General features: G+C 41.3%; 1 protein-coding gene across 1 annotated transcript; it reads left to right on the top strand.

The window, feature by feature from the left end:
• Positions 1 to 522: 522 nt before the first annotated feature.
• On the top strand, positions 523 to 13,098 carry AQP4 (aquaporin 4). The gene is made up of 5 exons (XM_063077353.1): positions 523 to 581; positions 3,710 to 4,124; positions 5,013 to 5,177; positions 5,462 to 5,542; positions 8,963 to 13,098. The coding sequence occupies exons 1-5, from the start codon at positions 550 to 552 to the stop codon at positions 9,239 to 9,241; spliced, it is 972 nt and encodes a 323-aa protein (XP_062933423.1). The 5' UTR covers positions 523 to 549; the 3' UTR covers positions 9,242 to 13,098.
• Positions 13,099 to 15,445: the final 2,347 nt, after the last annotated feature.

The following is a 15,445-nucleotide window of genomic DNA, read 5'->3' as shown; positions in this document are numbered from 1 at the left end:
ATGAGCACCCCAGAGTAGTCTTATTTTTTCCAATTCAGTGCTGCCTACGCTATAAATGGAGCTGCAGTTATATATGGTACTTACAATGTTTCTTCTCAGATCAACACTTCAAATAGAATTCATTGGCTAAGCCACTCAAAAACGGATGCACTGAAGCCTAGATCTCAATTGCTGGACAACACAAATCCATTTTCTAAAAGTTTCCCAATTTCAACTACAGCACATAACCAAGCAAAACAAATTCTCAGCAATTCCTTGTGGTAAGAAGAATTCAAATAAAGATTTAGGAAATCTTGATTTTCAAAGATTACTGGCTGCAGAAACATAATGTAGGTAAATGTCTTGGGTTCCTGAAATGCCCTGTGTCTACAGTGATCAGGTACAGAAAAGTTATTTCAAGTTCAAATATAACTTAGTGATTGCCACATGGTGCAGAATCTTTCCACCCCTACACTCCAAAAACCCAATCAGACAAGTGGCCGTAATCTGACTCCCAGTGCACTGGGAGCTGCGGGCAGGCATGAGAGCTGCACTCTGGCCAGGGGAGGCATGAGTGACAGACCCGCAGCCAGGCGGTGGGGGTAAGTCCTTCTTTGCCTTAAGGGAACAATGCTCGGGGCCACAAGATGAAACTTTGTCTCTTTTCTTACAGATATTTGTGCCTTCTCAGGCAGAATTTAGAAAGCAGCTATAGGGCGGGGGGGGGGGGGGGTTCTTTTGGATCTGGATATTGGGCATATTCAGAAGAGAGGCATAGAGAAGGTAAAAGAAAAAGGATGCTTTTTAGCAAAATCCTCCATATATTTGAGACCTGTGGAAGCATGGGGAAATTAGCCTACGGAGGTAAATCTATCTGTAGCATTTTTTATCAGAAAAATTACTCACCCAGGGGTTCAGCTGTGCAGAAGTGGATGAGGCTGGGTGTTCAGCTAGAAAGTAATGTGTCCGGTTTGGTACAACCCGGTCGCATCAACAAACCCCCTTTGTTCTGAAGCAAAAGAAGCAAAACGAATTGCATGGATCCATTTCCAGCGAGTGTGAACACGTAAGGGAACAGTGACAATAACGGGAGTATGAGTGACCCTGAGGTGAACCCTTGTAAGGCCAGATGTATGTATAGGCGTCCAGCAAACTTTGGGGTTCACAGCCTACTGAGGCTGGACACTGCACTAGAACAAGATCAGATTTTGTGGACTAAACAAAAAGCTAAAAACACTTTTAAGGAGTATAGTTATGTTCTGTTTGTTTTTATGTTTGGTTTGGTTTTTTTGGTTTTTTGGTTTTTTTCCTGGCTGGTAAAAATTTAAAGCTGAAAGAGCAACAGATTTTCTCAAGTTAGGTCTCAGGAGAGGTAGTCAGGTGCATGAGAGAATGAGCAGGAGAAAACTTGGGGGACTGTGCAAAGTGAGGGGCACAGAGGTGTAGCCAGGGAGGCTGGATTTTTCCCGGACCCACCTCTCCTGGTGCCCTCTGCACTGATGAAAAGGGACTGTTTCCTGGCCACCCAGCATTTGTAGCTTCCTGCTTTTTCCTCTTCCTTGTCCCCACTAAACCTGCCACAGATACAACACCTGTAGTAGCACATTACACTCGCCAATCAATGCTGGTGAGTTCAGAAGGGACTCCACTTCTTTTTCAGTTTGTGAGTTCTCTGAATTTCTCCCCCTTGAGAATATTTTTAATGTTTCTCCCAGGGTACCCTTCCTGCCCCATTCCAAGTGCTGTTTTTGTCTCTTTATATTCTTTTCCTCTAGGGAGTATGATGTCATTGTCACCTCAGCTGGGGTTTTTCATGATTATATGATTCACTTAGAGAAGCTCATTGGGGCCGGGAACGCTTGTATGGCTGGCTGTTCCACCTCTGGAGCCAGCCCTCCCTTTATCCTGCCACATGAGCTCAGGAAGAAAATGGGTTTCTCTTTCCAACTCTGGAGCAAAGCCCCATATCAAATCAAAAGCTAGGCTGAGATCCTAAAGGTCAAGGGAGAGTTCCCCTAGCACTTTTTGGCACAGCATTTTCTCGCTGCCCGTGCAGAATGCAGGCTCCTGGGGACAGTAAGTGATGTGGGGAAAGTAAGGGTCTCCCAGTACGTCTGGGGGAAAGCTGCAGTAATTCTAATCTCTTACTGTGCTTGGCTTCCTTGTCTTACCCTTTACACAGACGTCTGTGATTAGATTCTTTGCTAAATGCTCCTCAGACTTCTTCGCTCTCTTGGCCATCACAGGCAAAGGACAAGGGCAAAAGTCTTAGATAATGGGGCAACTGGGATAACTGCCTCCCCCCAAGAGGAATCCTAGCCATTCCTTGCCAGACTGAGCAGTTGGCATTATCTTCAAAGCACCCCTTCTCAGCACCCAAGATCTAAAAACAAGAGGAATATAGATCACAGACCGGAGGGAGGGAGTGTCTCCCCGCAGTGGCCTGCTCTGCCCCTCCCCCACGCACACCCCGCCCGTGCTCCCCACGCCTCAAGCTCCCCAAGAGGAGGCGCACGTCCTCCAGGGCCAAAGAGATGTCAGCCAAGGCCATCGAGAAGACCCTAAAGAAAATCCGCTTTCCAGAGAGGCCCCTGCTCTGAGGACCACGGTTGTTCTCGCCACACCCGCGTTCTCAACTCGTCTTGCGAGCTCTGCACGGTGCCTGGGCGCTGCCCGCAAGCCTGGCCTCCGGTCCCTTCGCGGGGTTTATCTGCGCGGTGCCACCAAGTGTTGAGAGAGGGTCGGGCACGAGGAGGGGCTGTCCTTCGTCCTCCGACACTTCCAAAGCATTCCCCAGCCCTGCCTCCCCCAACCCCCGGCGGCCGGGATGCAAGGACGCCGGCGGCCGGGCGGGCAGCTTCTGTTTGTCTACCTGGCCGCCGCCGGGAGCCTGGCACGGGCCCGGGATGGCCGCTGCTCCGCCTCCTGAGAGGCGGTCCCCCCGGGCCGGAGGTGGACACGTCCCCGCGCCCCGTCCAGATCTGGGCGGTCCGCAGTGTCCCTCGGGCGCAGCTCCCGGGCTTCTCCCTCCCGGCGCAGGGGAGACGGAGGAGTGTCGCTGTCCCAGGCCATTCACTGCCTGTCCCCCACCCCCCCACTCCAATGCTAGTCACCAGGAGCTCCCCTTCCCACGGAAGACAGTCTGCAGCGGCGTTCCTGGCTCCCCTTAATCCGGAGTCTCTACTGGGGGCGGGGGCGAGGGGCGGCCTTGTTCTGCAGATCCATTTTCAGAATGCAGTTTGGAAGCAATAAAGTACAAAACTCAAAAAGACACTCTTCCCTCCTTTTTCGATTGAGCTATGTTCAAAGTACAAATGGCATGCAAAAAGTACATTGCAACTTAAAAATTTGCCCTACGGGAATTAACTACAAGGTAAATACGGTTTATTCTTAATCTTTTAAGAAACTTCATTTAGACATTTTCCTTTCTAAGGATAGTTAGAATAATTTTCCATGTGCCTAGCAGAAAAAAAAAAAAAGAAGAATTTTCCAGTGAAATTGGATGATCTTTGACTATTAAATCAAAAAAGACTAGAATAACAATCTCTTGACTATTAATACAGGAGCTTTCCAGAAGAATGCTTTCTTGGAATGCAAATAATATTTGGCAGCCCCTGCCCACAGGACCCAGCAACACTGCAGGCCGGGCCCCCTCCACCTAAATTCATAAACCCTTCCCTCAGAAAGGCTGGTTTGGTGGCTTCTGATGTTGATTTGTCTGTCTTTTCAGTAAGTGTGGACCTTTGTGTAGAAGAGAGAACATCATGGTGGCTTTCAAAGGAGTCTGGACCCAAGCTTTCTGGAAAGCAGTCACAGCAGAATTTCTGGCCATGCTTATTTTTGTTCTGCTCAGCCTGGGATCCACCATCAACTGGGGTGGAGCAGAAAAGCCCTTGCCTGTTGACATGGTTCTCATCTCCCTTTGCTTTGGACTCAGCATTGCAACCATGGTGCAATGCTTCGGGCACATCAGTGGCGGCCACATCAACCCTGCTGTGACTGTGGCCATGGTTTGCACCAGGAAGATCAGCATTGCCAAGTCTGTCTTCTACATCACAGCCCAGTGCCTGGGGGCCATCATTGGAGCAGGGATTCTCTACCTGGTCACACCTCCTAGCGTGGTGGGAGGTTTGGGAGTCACCACGGTAGCATCTTGAGCTCTTATTTTCAAACTAAGACTCTTGGCTTTTTGCAGACTCTTTGCCAAAAGACATCCCCGTGGCATGAGAGATTCCTAAAATTGCGAATATATTCCCAGGAAATTTTTGATGATTCTTGAGAGGACGAAAAGTGATCCTGGCAACATTAAATGTATCCTTAGAAGATCATTGTTTGCTCTTGAGTGACTTGAAAATAACTAAGTCTAGGTGGCACAAAAATTGTGTTGTTTTTTTTCCTCTCTCCCATCGCAGTTACTATACTGACTATATGTTTAGCATAAGGCATTTTTATTACAATTATTGTTTGTTCATTAGCAGAAGAAGCAATTTGGTTTCTTGTCATGTTCCTAAGATTTAAAATGATCTACATAAAGGATCACATTTAAAAAAATAAATTGACATTTGATCCTAGTTTTGTTCTTAGCTGATTAAGGATATCATTCATTAGCTCAGCACCAGTATTGATTTAAAAAACCACACACGGTTTAAATTTTAATTGAAATATATATTAATTAATTTAAACCTAATTAATGGATTTAAGCATTGCCTTATAAAATTACAAGACTCTCAAGGAACACTTTTATAAGTTAAGTGCAGCAGTGGCACACTTAGTTCCTTTGTAGAAAAGGACATTCAGCACAAACTCTCACCTGGTAGTTATAAGAGAAATCATCTGTGAGGACCCAAAATGAGTGTAAATTTATTCCTTCTTTTTGGGAGAAAAGGAGGGAGGTCTTAGATGAGGTTGGGGTAGAAGACTTAAATTAACCATTACTCTTTAAAGGGGATAAGATACGCCTTTCACAATGATATGTTGTCATAGAAAAATGTACTCTTGCTTCGATTCCAATGGAGTATTTTTTTTCACTCTAGGTTCATGGAAATCTTACCGCTGGTCACGGTCTCCTGGTGGAGTTGATAATCACTTTTCAGTTGGTGTTTACTATTTTTGCCAGCTGTGATTCCAAACGGACTGATGTCACTGGTTCAATAGCTTTAGCAATTGGATTTTCTGTTGCAATTGGACATTTATTTGCAGTAAGTTTCCAAGTCCATTTAAATAATTGATCCATCTCATTTATCCTTACCCTAGAGCTGGCCTGAAGATATTGTGTTTTACAGCTGTGGCTCTTTAGTATCCAACTATGTCTGTCCATTTTAGGCAATCATTTTGTCAGCTATGTGATGAGAATGTTGATACAGCTGCTAACATCTTGGGGTTCCTCTAACTGACTTGACAAATGATAACAAATGGCAATGAATGATACCTATTATTAGCCCTATTTCAGCAGTGTTTGAAGTTGTTTTCTTTTTTCCTGTAGATCAATTATACTGGTGCCAGTATGAATCCAGCCCGATCCTTTGGACCTGCAGTTATCATGGGAAATTGGGAAAACCACTGGGTAACCATCATGTTTATAGTTCCTTTCTTTCTATAGTTGAGAACAGTTACCTGTGGGCTCTTTTGTTTGTTTTTTTGGCTCACTAGTTTCTCTTGTGTTCCCCAATCTTGACCCCCTTTATTGTGATAAAGACTGGGGAAAGACTAGCAAACATCTGCTGCAAAATATCTCATCTTGTATCTGTTCTGGGCCTTCAGTAATAGCTGTATTTTTTTTAAGCACTGCTCTGGGCACGGTATCTGACAGACTGCAGCAGAATACACAGTACATGGAAGTTGCCTATGTGGAACAAGTTGAAATCAGGATGGTGCAGTGACTATGGTGTTTAAATAATTGAAAGTAAAGCCTTCCCAGAAATATCAGAAAATAAACTTGCAAAATAAAAGAAGAAAGAAATAATACTTAAAAGCACTGCCCATAGCAAAAATATTTACCTTTTTTGTTTACAAAAACATAAACCCAATTAACAGCTTGCGAGTTGGAAGCATTTGAACTGCAGATGGTGCAGAATAAATAGTGCAAGTGTTTATGCTATTATCACCATAACCATAGCTGGGAAAATAAATGACTCATAGAAAAGGCACACTTTTCATTGTCAAGCCTAACCTACTTATTAATGTGGTGACAATGGTTCCAGAGAATAGTGTTATCATTTTAAATATCACAATCAATTTTGTTTCAATTGCTTCTTACAGCAAAGAAATTTAAGTCCTTTAAATGAGTATTCAAGGCCACTCAAACACTAACTTACAATAACCAATTAAAATATGAGACATAAGGCAGCTTCAAATGGGGCTGGTTTTATTGTCATTTATATGTTGTGAATGTTATTTTACAACTTTTTAAAATATCCATGAATGCAACAAAATACTTATATTTTAATATAAGTCAATTATGTCTTAATCTTATGCAAACAGTGGTTATCGACCCAGTCTCGCCCACTCAACCATGGTGAACATTGCAAATAAGAAGAAACTGTACCACTGCTATATGCATTCACTTCTAAGGAAAGTGAACCAAGTCTTTAAAAGTGATCTTTACCATTAAATAACACCATGAGAGTCAATGTTCAAAAGCAAGATTTTGGACACAGCCATGCAAAGACTTGGCCAACAATGCCATCCATGAAATTGACCATTTTGTCACTGATATTTCCATTTATGTCTCAAAAGATTTGCCACATTAACAGAAATGGAAATTTTTAATGGGCAGTATATAGATCCTATAATAAAAGTACAACTTTTAGTTTAATTTATTAATTCAAACTATTTTATAATTAATAACTTCTAATTTAATGTATGAAGACTTGAAAATGTGGATAAGATATATGCTTTTATTAATTACTTGTCAGTTGTGGTAAACTAGTAAAAATTTAAATAGTAGAAAAATTCTTAGCTTGTTGATTGAATCAAAGGTTTCCCCTTGCTATTTTATACCTAACTTAATCCTGCTAAAAATGAGTGCCCATTTTGTAGCAACAGTTGTGTGAAATTTAGAACTAACTTCAAGTATATTTATAGATAAATGGACAGACTAGAAATAACATCAAAATATTAATTATGATTTTTTCTCACAGTGTAATGACATTATTTTAGCTTTCTTTACCCTTTTATATATTTTCCATATTTTTGGCAATAAAAATCTTTACCTTTATAGATTTTAAAAGCTACTTTAAAGTGCATATGACTTCGTTTTGGAATAGAAATTTAACACAGAGAGTTGTTTATTTTTGAGACATGCAGCTAGATGTCTTCTTCGTAGGTGTTTTGGGGGAAGGTAGTAATTACTTAGCTGTCCCTATTCTCTCTTGTGGGATTTGTAGCCTGTGGAATAGTACATATCTAATGAGATCTTACCAAAGGAAAGGCGAGCAAAGACATTTAGAGGCGGGTTCTCATTTCTCCTTTGAAAGGGCATAGAGAAGATAAACTCTCATGGTTTCTTTCATGTTCAAGATAAGAAACTTGGTTCTTACGTCCACTCTACCAACAGTTTCCCTGTTAAGGATATGTGTTCAGCTTCAGCTTAAAGTTTGAATTTGCTTTATAGTTTACATTGAGGATGCTAAATGAAATTATTTTTCAGAAGGTGTTTTAAGCAAGAAGCATTTATGACATTTTTTTCAAATGAGAGAAGTGTAATGTATTTGAAAACAGTACAGTGGTTCAAAAGAGAGGTTTGAAGTCAGACAGACCTGAAATCCCAGCTCAACCACTTACCAAGCTTGAAATCTTAAGCAAGCTTCTAACCCTCTCAGAGTGTCAGTTTTCTTATCTATAAAATGGGGACAATATCTATCTCAAAGTTTAGGATTAGAATTAAATGAGATAATACAAAAAAATACTAAGTATAACTGGTTCAGAGAAAGCCCTCAATAAACAGGGTTTCTGTGGTCCAATTGAATCTGTTAAGTGAATGTCTAATATTCCACAGCATATACATGCTCAAAAGCAACTGTAGTTCCTTCAAACTCAAGATTTAGTTTATTCTAGGTATGTAAATGACAAGATTTTTTTTAAAAACTTTCATTTATTGAAATCCTATAGAATTGCTACTCTTCAACTAGCCATCATTTACAAACTCAATGCAGATTTTTCCACGAAGCCACCGTCATAAGAACCATGTAGATGAAAGCTCTCTGCAGCCAGAGTAATGAACAAACTGTGGGGTTTTCAGTTAAATCGAACTACCAAATCAACATAAGGAAAATAATAACTTATAGCCAGCCTAGTCACAAACATCTTCAAATTGTCTAAGAAGCATGGAAAGGAGCAGGTTATTATGACCTAGGAAGTATTTATAAGTATGATTTCATTTAATTCTTACACCCCATGAGGTATGTATTATTATCCCCACCTTGCAGATGAGGAAATTAAGGCTTAGAAAGTTAGGTAACCGATGCAGGCACTCATGAAGTTGCTAAGTGGTGCAGCTGGGATGGATGATGCTGGACTGAACATCTAAACCCTGAAATGATAAAATCTGTACTATTACTGTGATTATGCAGAAAACCAATGTAAGATGACAATATTGAGAAAATAAGAGAAGTGCTCTCTACAAATTCTTTTTGTTTTTATATTTTAGTTGAAGAATTCCAAGTGTCTTCTTAATTTGCAGTACCACCGAAGAGAAGCTACCTTTAAATTAAGGATTATCAGAAAATGGAAAGAATGTAATTAATGAAAGGAGGAAAGGAGAAGAAACCATTCCTTCTTGTTTTCTGTTTGGATGTTATTTAGTAATTTATTGGTCTCTGATGCAGATCGGGCGTATTTTCTTATATCCTTCCCAAGTCTTCTCTTTTTTATTCAGGACACAATTGCTCTCTTAATTTAACCCGGCTAAAGTCTATATTCATGAGTTGTTCCATGGAATAGCTTTTCTCTACTTACACTCTATCCTCTTCCATCTTTCCCTCAGATATATTGGGTTGGACCAATAATAGGAGCTGTCCTTGCTGGTGGCCTTTATGAGTATGTCTTCTGTCCAGATATTGAACTCAAACGTCGTTTTAAAGAAGCCTTCAGCAAAGCTGCCCAGCAAACAAAAGGGAGCTACATGGAAGTGGAAGACAACAGGAGTCAGGTAGAGACTGATGACTTGATTCTGAAACCTGGAGTGGTGCATGTGATTGACATTGACCGGGGAGAGGAGAAGAAGGGGAAAGACCCATCGGGGGAGGTGTTGTCTTCAGTATGACTAGAAGACAGCACTGAAAGCAGAAGAGACCCTGTAGAACTGTCCTCAGATTTCCTTCCACCCATTAAGGAAACAGATTTGTTATAATTAGACATATATAGGTTTGTTGTTTCATGTCATATTACTCAGTCTAAACAATACTCATAAATATTTTATTTACCAAGGAAGAAAGGAAGAAACCTATTGTGAAATTCAAATTTAAAAAGAAATCTTTTTAAAGAATCCACAGAGCAAATATGTATCTAGTTTGTCGAGTTGCCTTTCATTAATAACCTATTTAAAATATGTATCAAGATTTGGTTAACTCTTACCTTACAGAACTTATAGATACACCAATCAACTTATTCCTCCTCTACCAGAAAATTGGTATTGTCAATCCTCATTTGAATATTTATTCCATTAAATTGAGCTTAACAACGGCAAAATACAGTATGTCACAGAGTCATGTACATTCAAGAGAGGAAATATAACAAGTTCTTTTATAGGCAACCCCTTATTTATAAACTACCTCTGAAAAAGAATATTAAGAGTAATTGCTAATCACTTCCATGTATATTGCAAATACCCAACTTCCAACCCCAACTCCAATTTGTAATATTCCTTCCGCCTCCTCAATGCCCAAGGTAATGTGGGAAATTTGAAAAGAATATTCAGAAACCCTGTATATGTATTAGTTCCATCTAATAAAACATCCAAGTTATAAGGGACACCTATTGTGATTCAGGACAAGTGGACTGGTAAAATCTTTGGGGAATGGGGGAGAAAGTTACCATCATACAAAAATCACAAGGAAAAAGGAAATCTGGTTCTGGTATCAAATCTGTTTTCAGTGCACATCCTCAAATGCACCACACAAGGTTAACGATCTAAGCTTTTAACTACTTAATCACTTTGCTTATTTTTTAATTTATTGGCAAAACTAGGAATTTTGTTTGTGACATTATATGTATTTAAACATTAGCTGAGAAATGTTTTTAATAAGAAGAACTTAACTAGTTGAATCTTGACTTTTTGTGGATTATTAAGCTCTGCTAACTCTAGAAGTAGTAAACTCGTCCTGCCCAGTCCTAATCTCTGCAGCTCTCTCTCTTTTCATGACATTTGTAATCCTCGCTACACACAGGGTACAACATGGTTGCAGAATAAAAGGGTAAGGACATCAGAACACCCTGTACTCAAAGGTGACTAGATGACCAATCTTTCACTTGTAGAATTTTTGTATATAACCCAACACATTTTTAAAGTATTTTTGTTAATGACTCATTTATTTGTCAAAATAATTTGCTTTTCTTGTACTGCTCTGCCTTTTCTTAGTAGAATGTTCTCTGGAAACCCCAGTTTCTGTCATCTAAATTGTCTACTCTAAACTTCTTCTTAGAGAAAGAGATGCAAATGTCAACTTAGCTGAACAAGAGCTGGTAGTAGTAAAGCAAAAACCTATCACTGCAAAGAGTGGCTTGTAAATAGCTGATAATCGAGGGCTTTCTTCTCCCAAGCACAGTTCCAACTGTGTGTCACTTTTTAGTGTTAATGGCAGTTGTGTGTCTGTGGCAGTGAGATAATGGACCACTATTAAACCTGATTCTCTTCGGTGCTAGGAAAGAGAGATGTGTGAGATTGCCAGAGAGTCACTACACCAGCATCAAGCCTGGGAGTGCCACTGTCATATTTTAAGGAAGGTGCCTAAATCCCACGCCCCTTTCCCAGGGACACAGCCATGCCACACATTACACCAGTGACACGTGGTTACTTTCTGGCTGGGGCAGCACCTATAGAAATTAGAGTGTAAATCTCTCAAGAATGGTTTGCGCCCATCGTTTCAAATGTTTGCACAAAATACCACTAAAGGCTTAAAATCAGGAGTGGTTCTATTCTAAAGGTAATATCAACCATTGGCAAACATGTCAGTTCAAAAATAAATCTCGTTAACAAGGAAGAGTTAAACGGATTTTCTGAAAATGCTTATAATATACTGGCTTATAATCAATTTTTATTTTTCCATCTGGTTTACTTCATATACACTCACTTCCAATTACAGCATTCAATGAAGTAGGGTTTTAAAAAAAAAAAGAGTGAATGATGTTTTTGTAGTGTGTTTTTCAGCAGCTAGCAGAGTGCCTGGCACATAGTAGGTACTCAAAACATGGTTAATAAAAATATATAAATCTCATTCGGGATTTAAGACTATAAATAGGTTTTCTTTAATCTTTTGTTGCTCAATATTTAATAAAAGCATGATTTCAAGGACTACTAAAGGAAAGCAATACAAGTACAAATGTAAAAACCATAAAATTTATTTTTGCATTCTACTATTTTTAGGGGCACAAAGTGAATGAAAGCTTTTGCACTTTTTTTTTTCCTGCATATGAGACAACATATTTTGTATTTCACTCAAGGCTCTGCCAGTAAAAAGTAATGAAATTGTACCTTTCTAATGACATCTTTGCAGCAGGGGTCTATCGCCTTGTGAATGGCACCAAATTATCCCAGTGTATTAGGAGACTAGGGCTTTTTCCTTTAATCCCTTCTTATTAATGAAGTGCATAAGGCTGTTCCCAGGAGACTGCTGCTGACAGATACACAGAGAGGAGATCAGAGAGGAAAATCTGGGAAGACGTAAACGAATTATACCCAGCCACCAAACGATGCCAACTGTCTCTTCCCTAAGGAAGAGTACAGCAAGCGCCCCCAAATTGTAAGCTGGTCCCTACACGGAAAATGTACATAGTTTGTCAAAGAATAGGGGAAAATTCATTTTTTAAATTTTGGGGCTTTCTTAGGGGCCCAGAATTTGAATGTATGTTTCTATTGTTAAAGATGACATTTTCTTCAGAGTCCTAACCTTTCATACTAGAAAAAAGTATTTTCTGGAATTTAAAAAGTTGCCTAAATTTAAGAATTCTACTCTTGGTTTCTGCCATTTAATGCTTTCCATAAATTCTTATTCTTTTTTCTATCATCTGAGCCTTCTCCTAATGCAGCTCATAGGTGCTTGCTAGAGCTGCTGCTCAGTGTTGAATATTTCACAAGTAGATTAGAAGTATTTGGAAAACATATGTGATGAAATTCAGCTATCTGATTTATTAGAGGTCTGATTCCAAATAGCACAGAATATTCTTCTCAGGCCATGAAACCAGGCAGCACATATATTGGTTTAAACTTGATAATGATAGGAAAATTTCAAAATAGGGTAGCAAATTCAAATGCTAAAAATAATCCTGGCAAGGTCCTTTGTGGCAGCAGATTGGCACCATCCTACATGTTGTGAAATTTGACAGAGAAATTGCCTTTGTGACAACTGAAGATGACAGTCTGATCTAAAGTGACAACCTTATCAAACAATATAAAAGCCAATATAAATTCTCATCATAAGCACTATGGAATATGCAAATTCAAAACATTTTATACCTAAAAGTAATTCTGGCTTTCCTAATGTGTTTATGGCATAAAAATTATTAGCAAGATGTGGTTACTGTCTGGAAAGAGTAACATAACAAAATTCACCTTCTTTACCACAAATTTTCTGAGTTCACATTTGTGTTTTAGTACTTTATAGATCATCCAAAACAGCAATAACTTTTTGAAATCCACAATTTCCTGAAGTAAATGGAAGACATTTAATTCAGAGATAAAAAGCTGTGGCCACTTACTTTTGCAAATGACTACCTATAGCCTGTGAAAATATCTATCAAATAAATGTTATGCAACATGTACAATGAGCACTAAATTTAAGAGCAGTTATGCTGTTACCCATTCATGTTAAAATCAAACACCTTGAACAATATACCTAATTTGTATAACCCACTGGAATATATTTCTAGATTCTCTTCAGGATTAATTAAATAAACATGCAATTTATGAAAATATGTAAACAATTATTTATCACTTTTATGATCTAAATCACAATAAAATTGTAATTCATGATAAACTGGAGTGAATAAACTGAACATATGGTTACATTCACATTTATTTATTAACTTAAATGTTATTCCAGCATTAGAGCTAATGTTAAAGAGATTTAAATTTTAATGTCTAATATTTGGAATAATCTATTAAAGTATTAGCATTGTGATTGATTTCCATAAATTATGTTGCATGTCATACTACTAACCTTGGCAAATAAACTTTTGAATGTTTTAAAAGGTAACCATCGTATTTGATGATGTTCAAAAATTCACTAATAGTTTTAGCAAGTTAGATCTTATGAGCATCCAGTGGACATGTGGCAGACAAGCTCTCCAGGCCACTGTGGCCCCCTTGCCCAGGTGAGGTTACAGGTTACAGGAATGAGAGCAGGAGGAGGCAGGAGGGGGTGTTCTTGGGGCCATGGGAAGACTTCTGAGGGGATGGAGGGGGTGCAGGAATAAGTGACCCCATTTCCTTCCAGTTTCATTGTCAGGGGCCACAGCAGATTTTATAAATGGAGATGACAGATGGAAGAGCCCACCTGACACAAGAGAGACAGATACAGATGTCTGAGAGCTGAGTCCACCTGCCTCCCTCCTGGGTTACCCCAGCCCTGTGCTCAGTCAGGGGAAAATGTGGTCAGTAGGATCCGCTCAGCTGGCCACCATGTGACTTGAGGCTGAGGGTGTGACTACGAAGCCTCGTTGCCTCCATCTTTGGGGGGGACTAGTCACAGCACCCCTGAGAACTGCTGGGAGGAGGACATGAGAAAAGTGGTGATTACTGACCCGCCAGGCAGAGCCAGCACATTACACATGACCTGAGTCCCTCCTGCTGAGGGGCCAGCCCTCCACCCTTCCCCTTCTGCACCCTAGAGCCAGCCCCAGGTGGGACTGCAAAGATGGGACAGCACCCGTGTCCTCTCTGATGAGAGCCATGCGCCCTGGGGGTGACAGTGACAAGGACCTGCGTACACACTTGAGAAGAACAGCCAGGCCTGGCAGAGAAGTGACACACATGAGCACACACGTGTTCACACATGCACACATGCACTCTTACACAAACACGCACGCACCCACACAGGTGGACAATTCAGGGGGTGGAGGATGCAGCATTGGGCTCTGCTGACCAGAGGAGGGGGCCACTATGATGTGGTAGTGAAACCCCATGCTGTCACTGTTGCCAAGAACCACTGCCTCTGAGTTCTGTGGCAGCTGGAGGCTCGTTCTGGAGTCTGTGAGCTGTTGTGTGCAGGTTCCTTTTGTAGACTACAGGTACATCTCTGCACAGGTGAACAGATTCAGGTGAGTGTGACCTGCTCTCTTCCCTTCCTGCTGATTTCCACGCAGGTGCTACCTGGTGGGTGGCCCAGGCCTCTGGGTGGCTGCTGAGGGTTATGCCCACTGGGCATCACCAGGTGCCTGTTGTGTGCTGACTGCGTATAGAGTCATCCCATTCATCCTCACAGGCACTCCATGAGGTTAGGGCTAATGTGTCCATTTGGCAGGTGAGAAGCTTGGGGTCAGAGGAGAAGTAACTGGGCCAGGGGCCCAGAGGTGACCCTAGACTGTGCTTTCCGCCCTGCCCTGTGTCATGTTAGACACAGCTTCTGACCTCTGCAGCTTCCCTCCCTAGATTCGGGTTCTTCCTGAGATTCCAGACCCTGATAAGGCAGAGCCTGCCCCTGGAAGAGCCACTGAAATGGGGTCTCTGTGGGCTGTGAAGATGGAGAGTGGGGGTGGAGGGGCTGCACCCTGGTCTGTGATGGGAGATGGGTCCCCCCAGGTGGGCATCTGGTCACCTCTGACTTCATAGAGCATCACTTATGGCTTATGTAAGGCCCACCCAATTGTGAGGTCCCCAGGCTGGGAGTAGGGTGGGGAGCCCTCTGTCTTGGGGCGGTTGTGGACAGGGAAGGAGCCACTGAGGGAGGCCAGGCAAGTGACAAGTGTCTGCCCTGTGGGCCAAGGTGTAGGGAAAGGGGCTCACCCTGTGTGTCCTGTTCTCTGTCTCATCCTCTAGAGGCATACCCACCCCTCCCCTCATGGGTGTTCCCTTGGGACTGTCTCCAAGGTAGGACCATGCCTCTGACTGTTCTCCAGGACACATCTCCAGAGCTCACTCGTTTCTGATCTGTGACTGGGAAGAAGACGGAGCCCCTTCTGATACTGCCACGCTCAGAACTGTAAACTCCAGTGTCCCTCTTGCCTAAGGCATGGCCTCAACAAGCACAGAGCCTGCTTCAAAGTCAAATAGGTCACCCTTTTGCCCAAACTCAGAACGTTGCTGCTTGGTTGG

This window comes from Cynocephalus volans, chromosome 13 (genome assembly GCF_027409185.1).
Source record: "Cynocephalus volans isolate mCynVol1 chromosome 13, mCynVol1.pri, whole genome shotgun sequence".
NCBI lineage: Eukaryota > Metazoa > Chordata > Mammalia > Dermoptera > Cynocephalidae > Cynocephalus > Cynocephalus volans.
Note: the sequence above shows the minus strand (reverse complement) of the source record. Positions and strands in the feature narration are given on the sequence as shown.

What these genes read in the sequence shown, in the direction of transcription:
- AQP4 (XM_063077353.1), top strand. Translation starts at nt 550, where the DNA reads ATGAGTGACAGACCCGCAGCCAGGCGGTGGGG. An exon ending in CAATTGGACATTTATTTGCA is followed by an intron (nt 5,178 to 5,461) that starts GTAAGTTTCCAA and finishes TTTTTCCTGTAG; the next exon opens with ATCAATTATACTGGTGCCAG. An exon ending in GAAATTGGGAAAACCACTGG is followed by an intron (nt 5,543 to 8,962) that starts GTAACCATCATG and finishes TCTTTCCCTCAG; the next exon opens with ATATATTGGGTTGGACCAAT.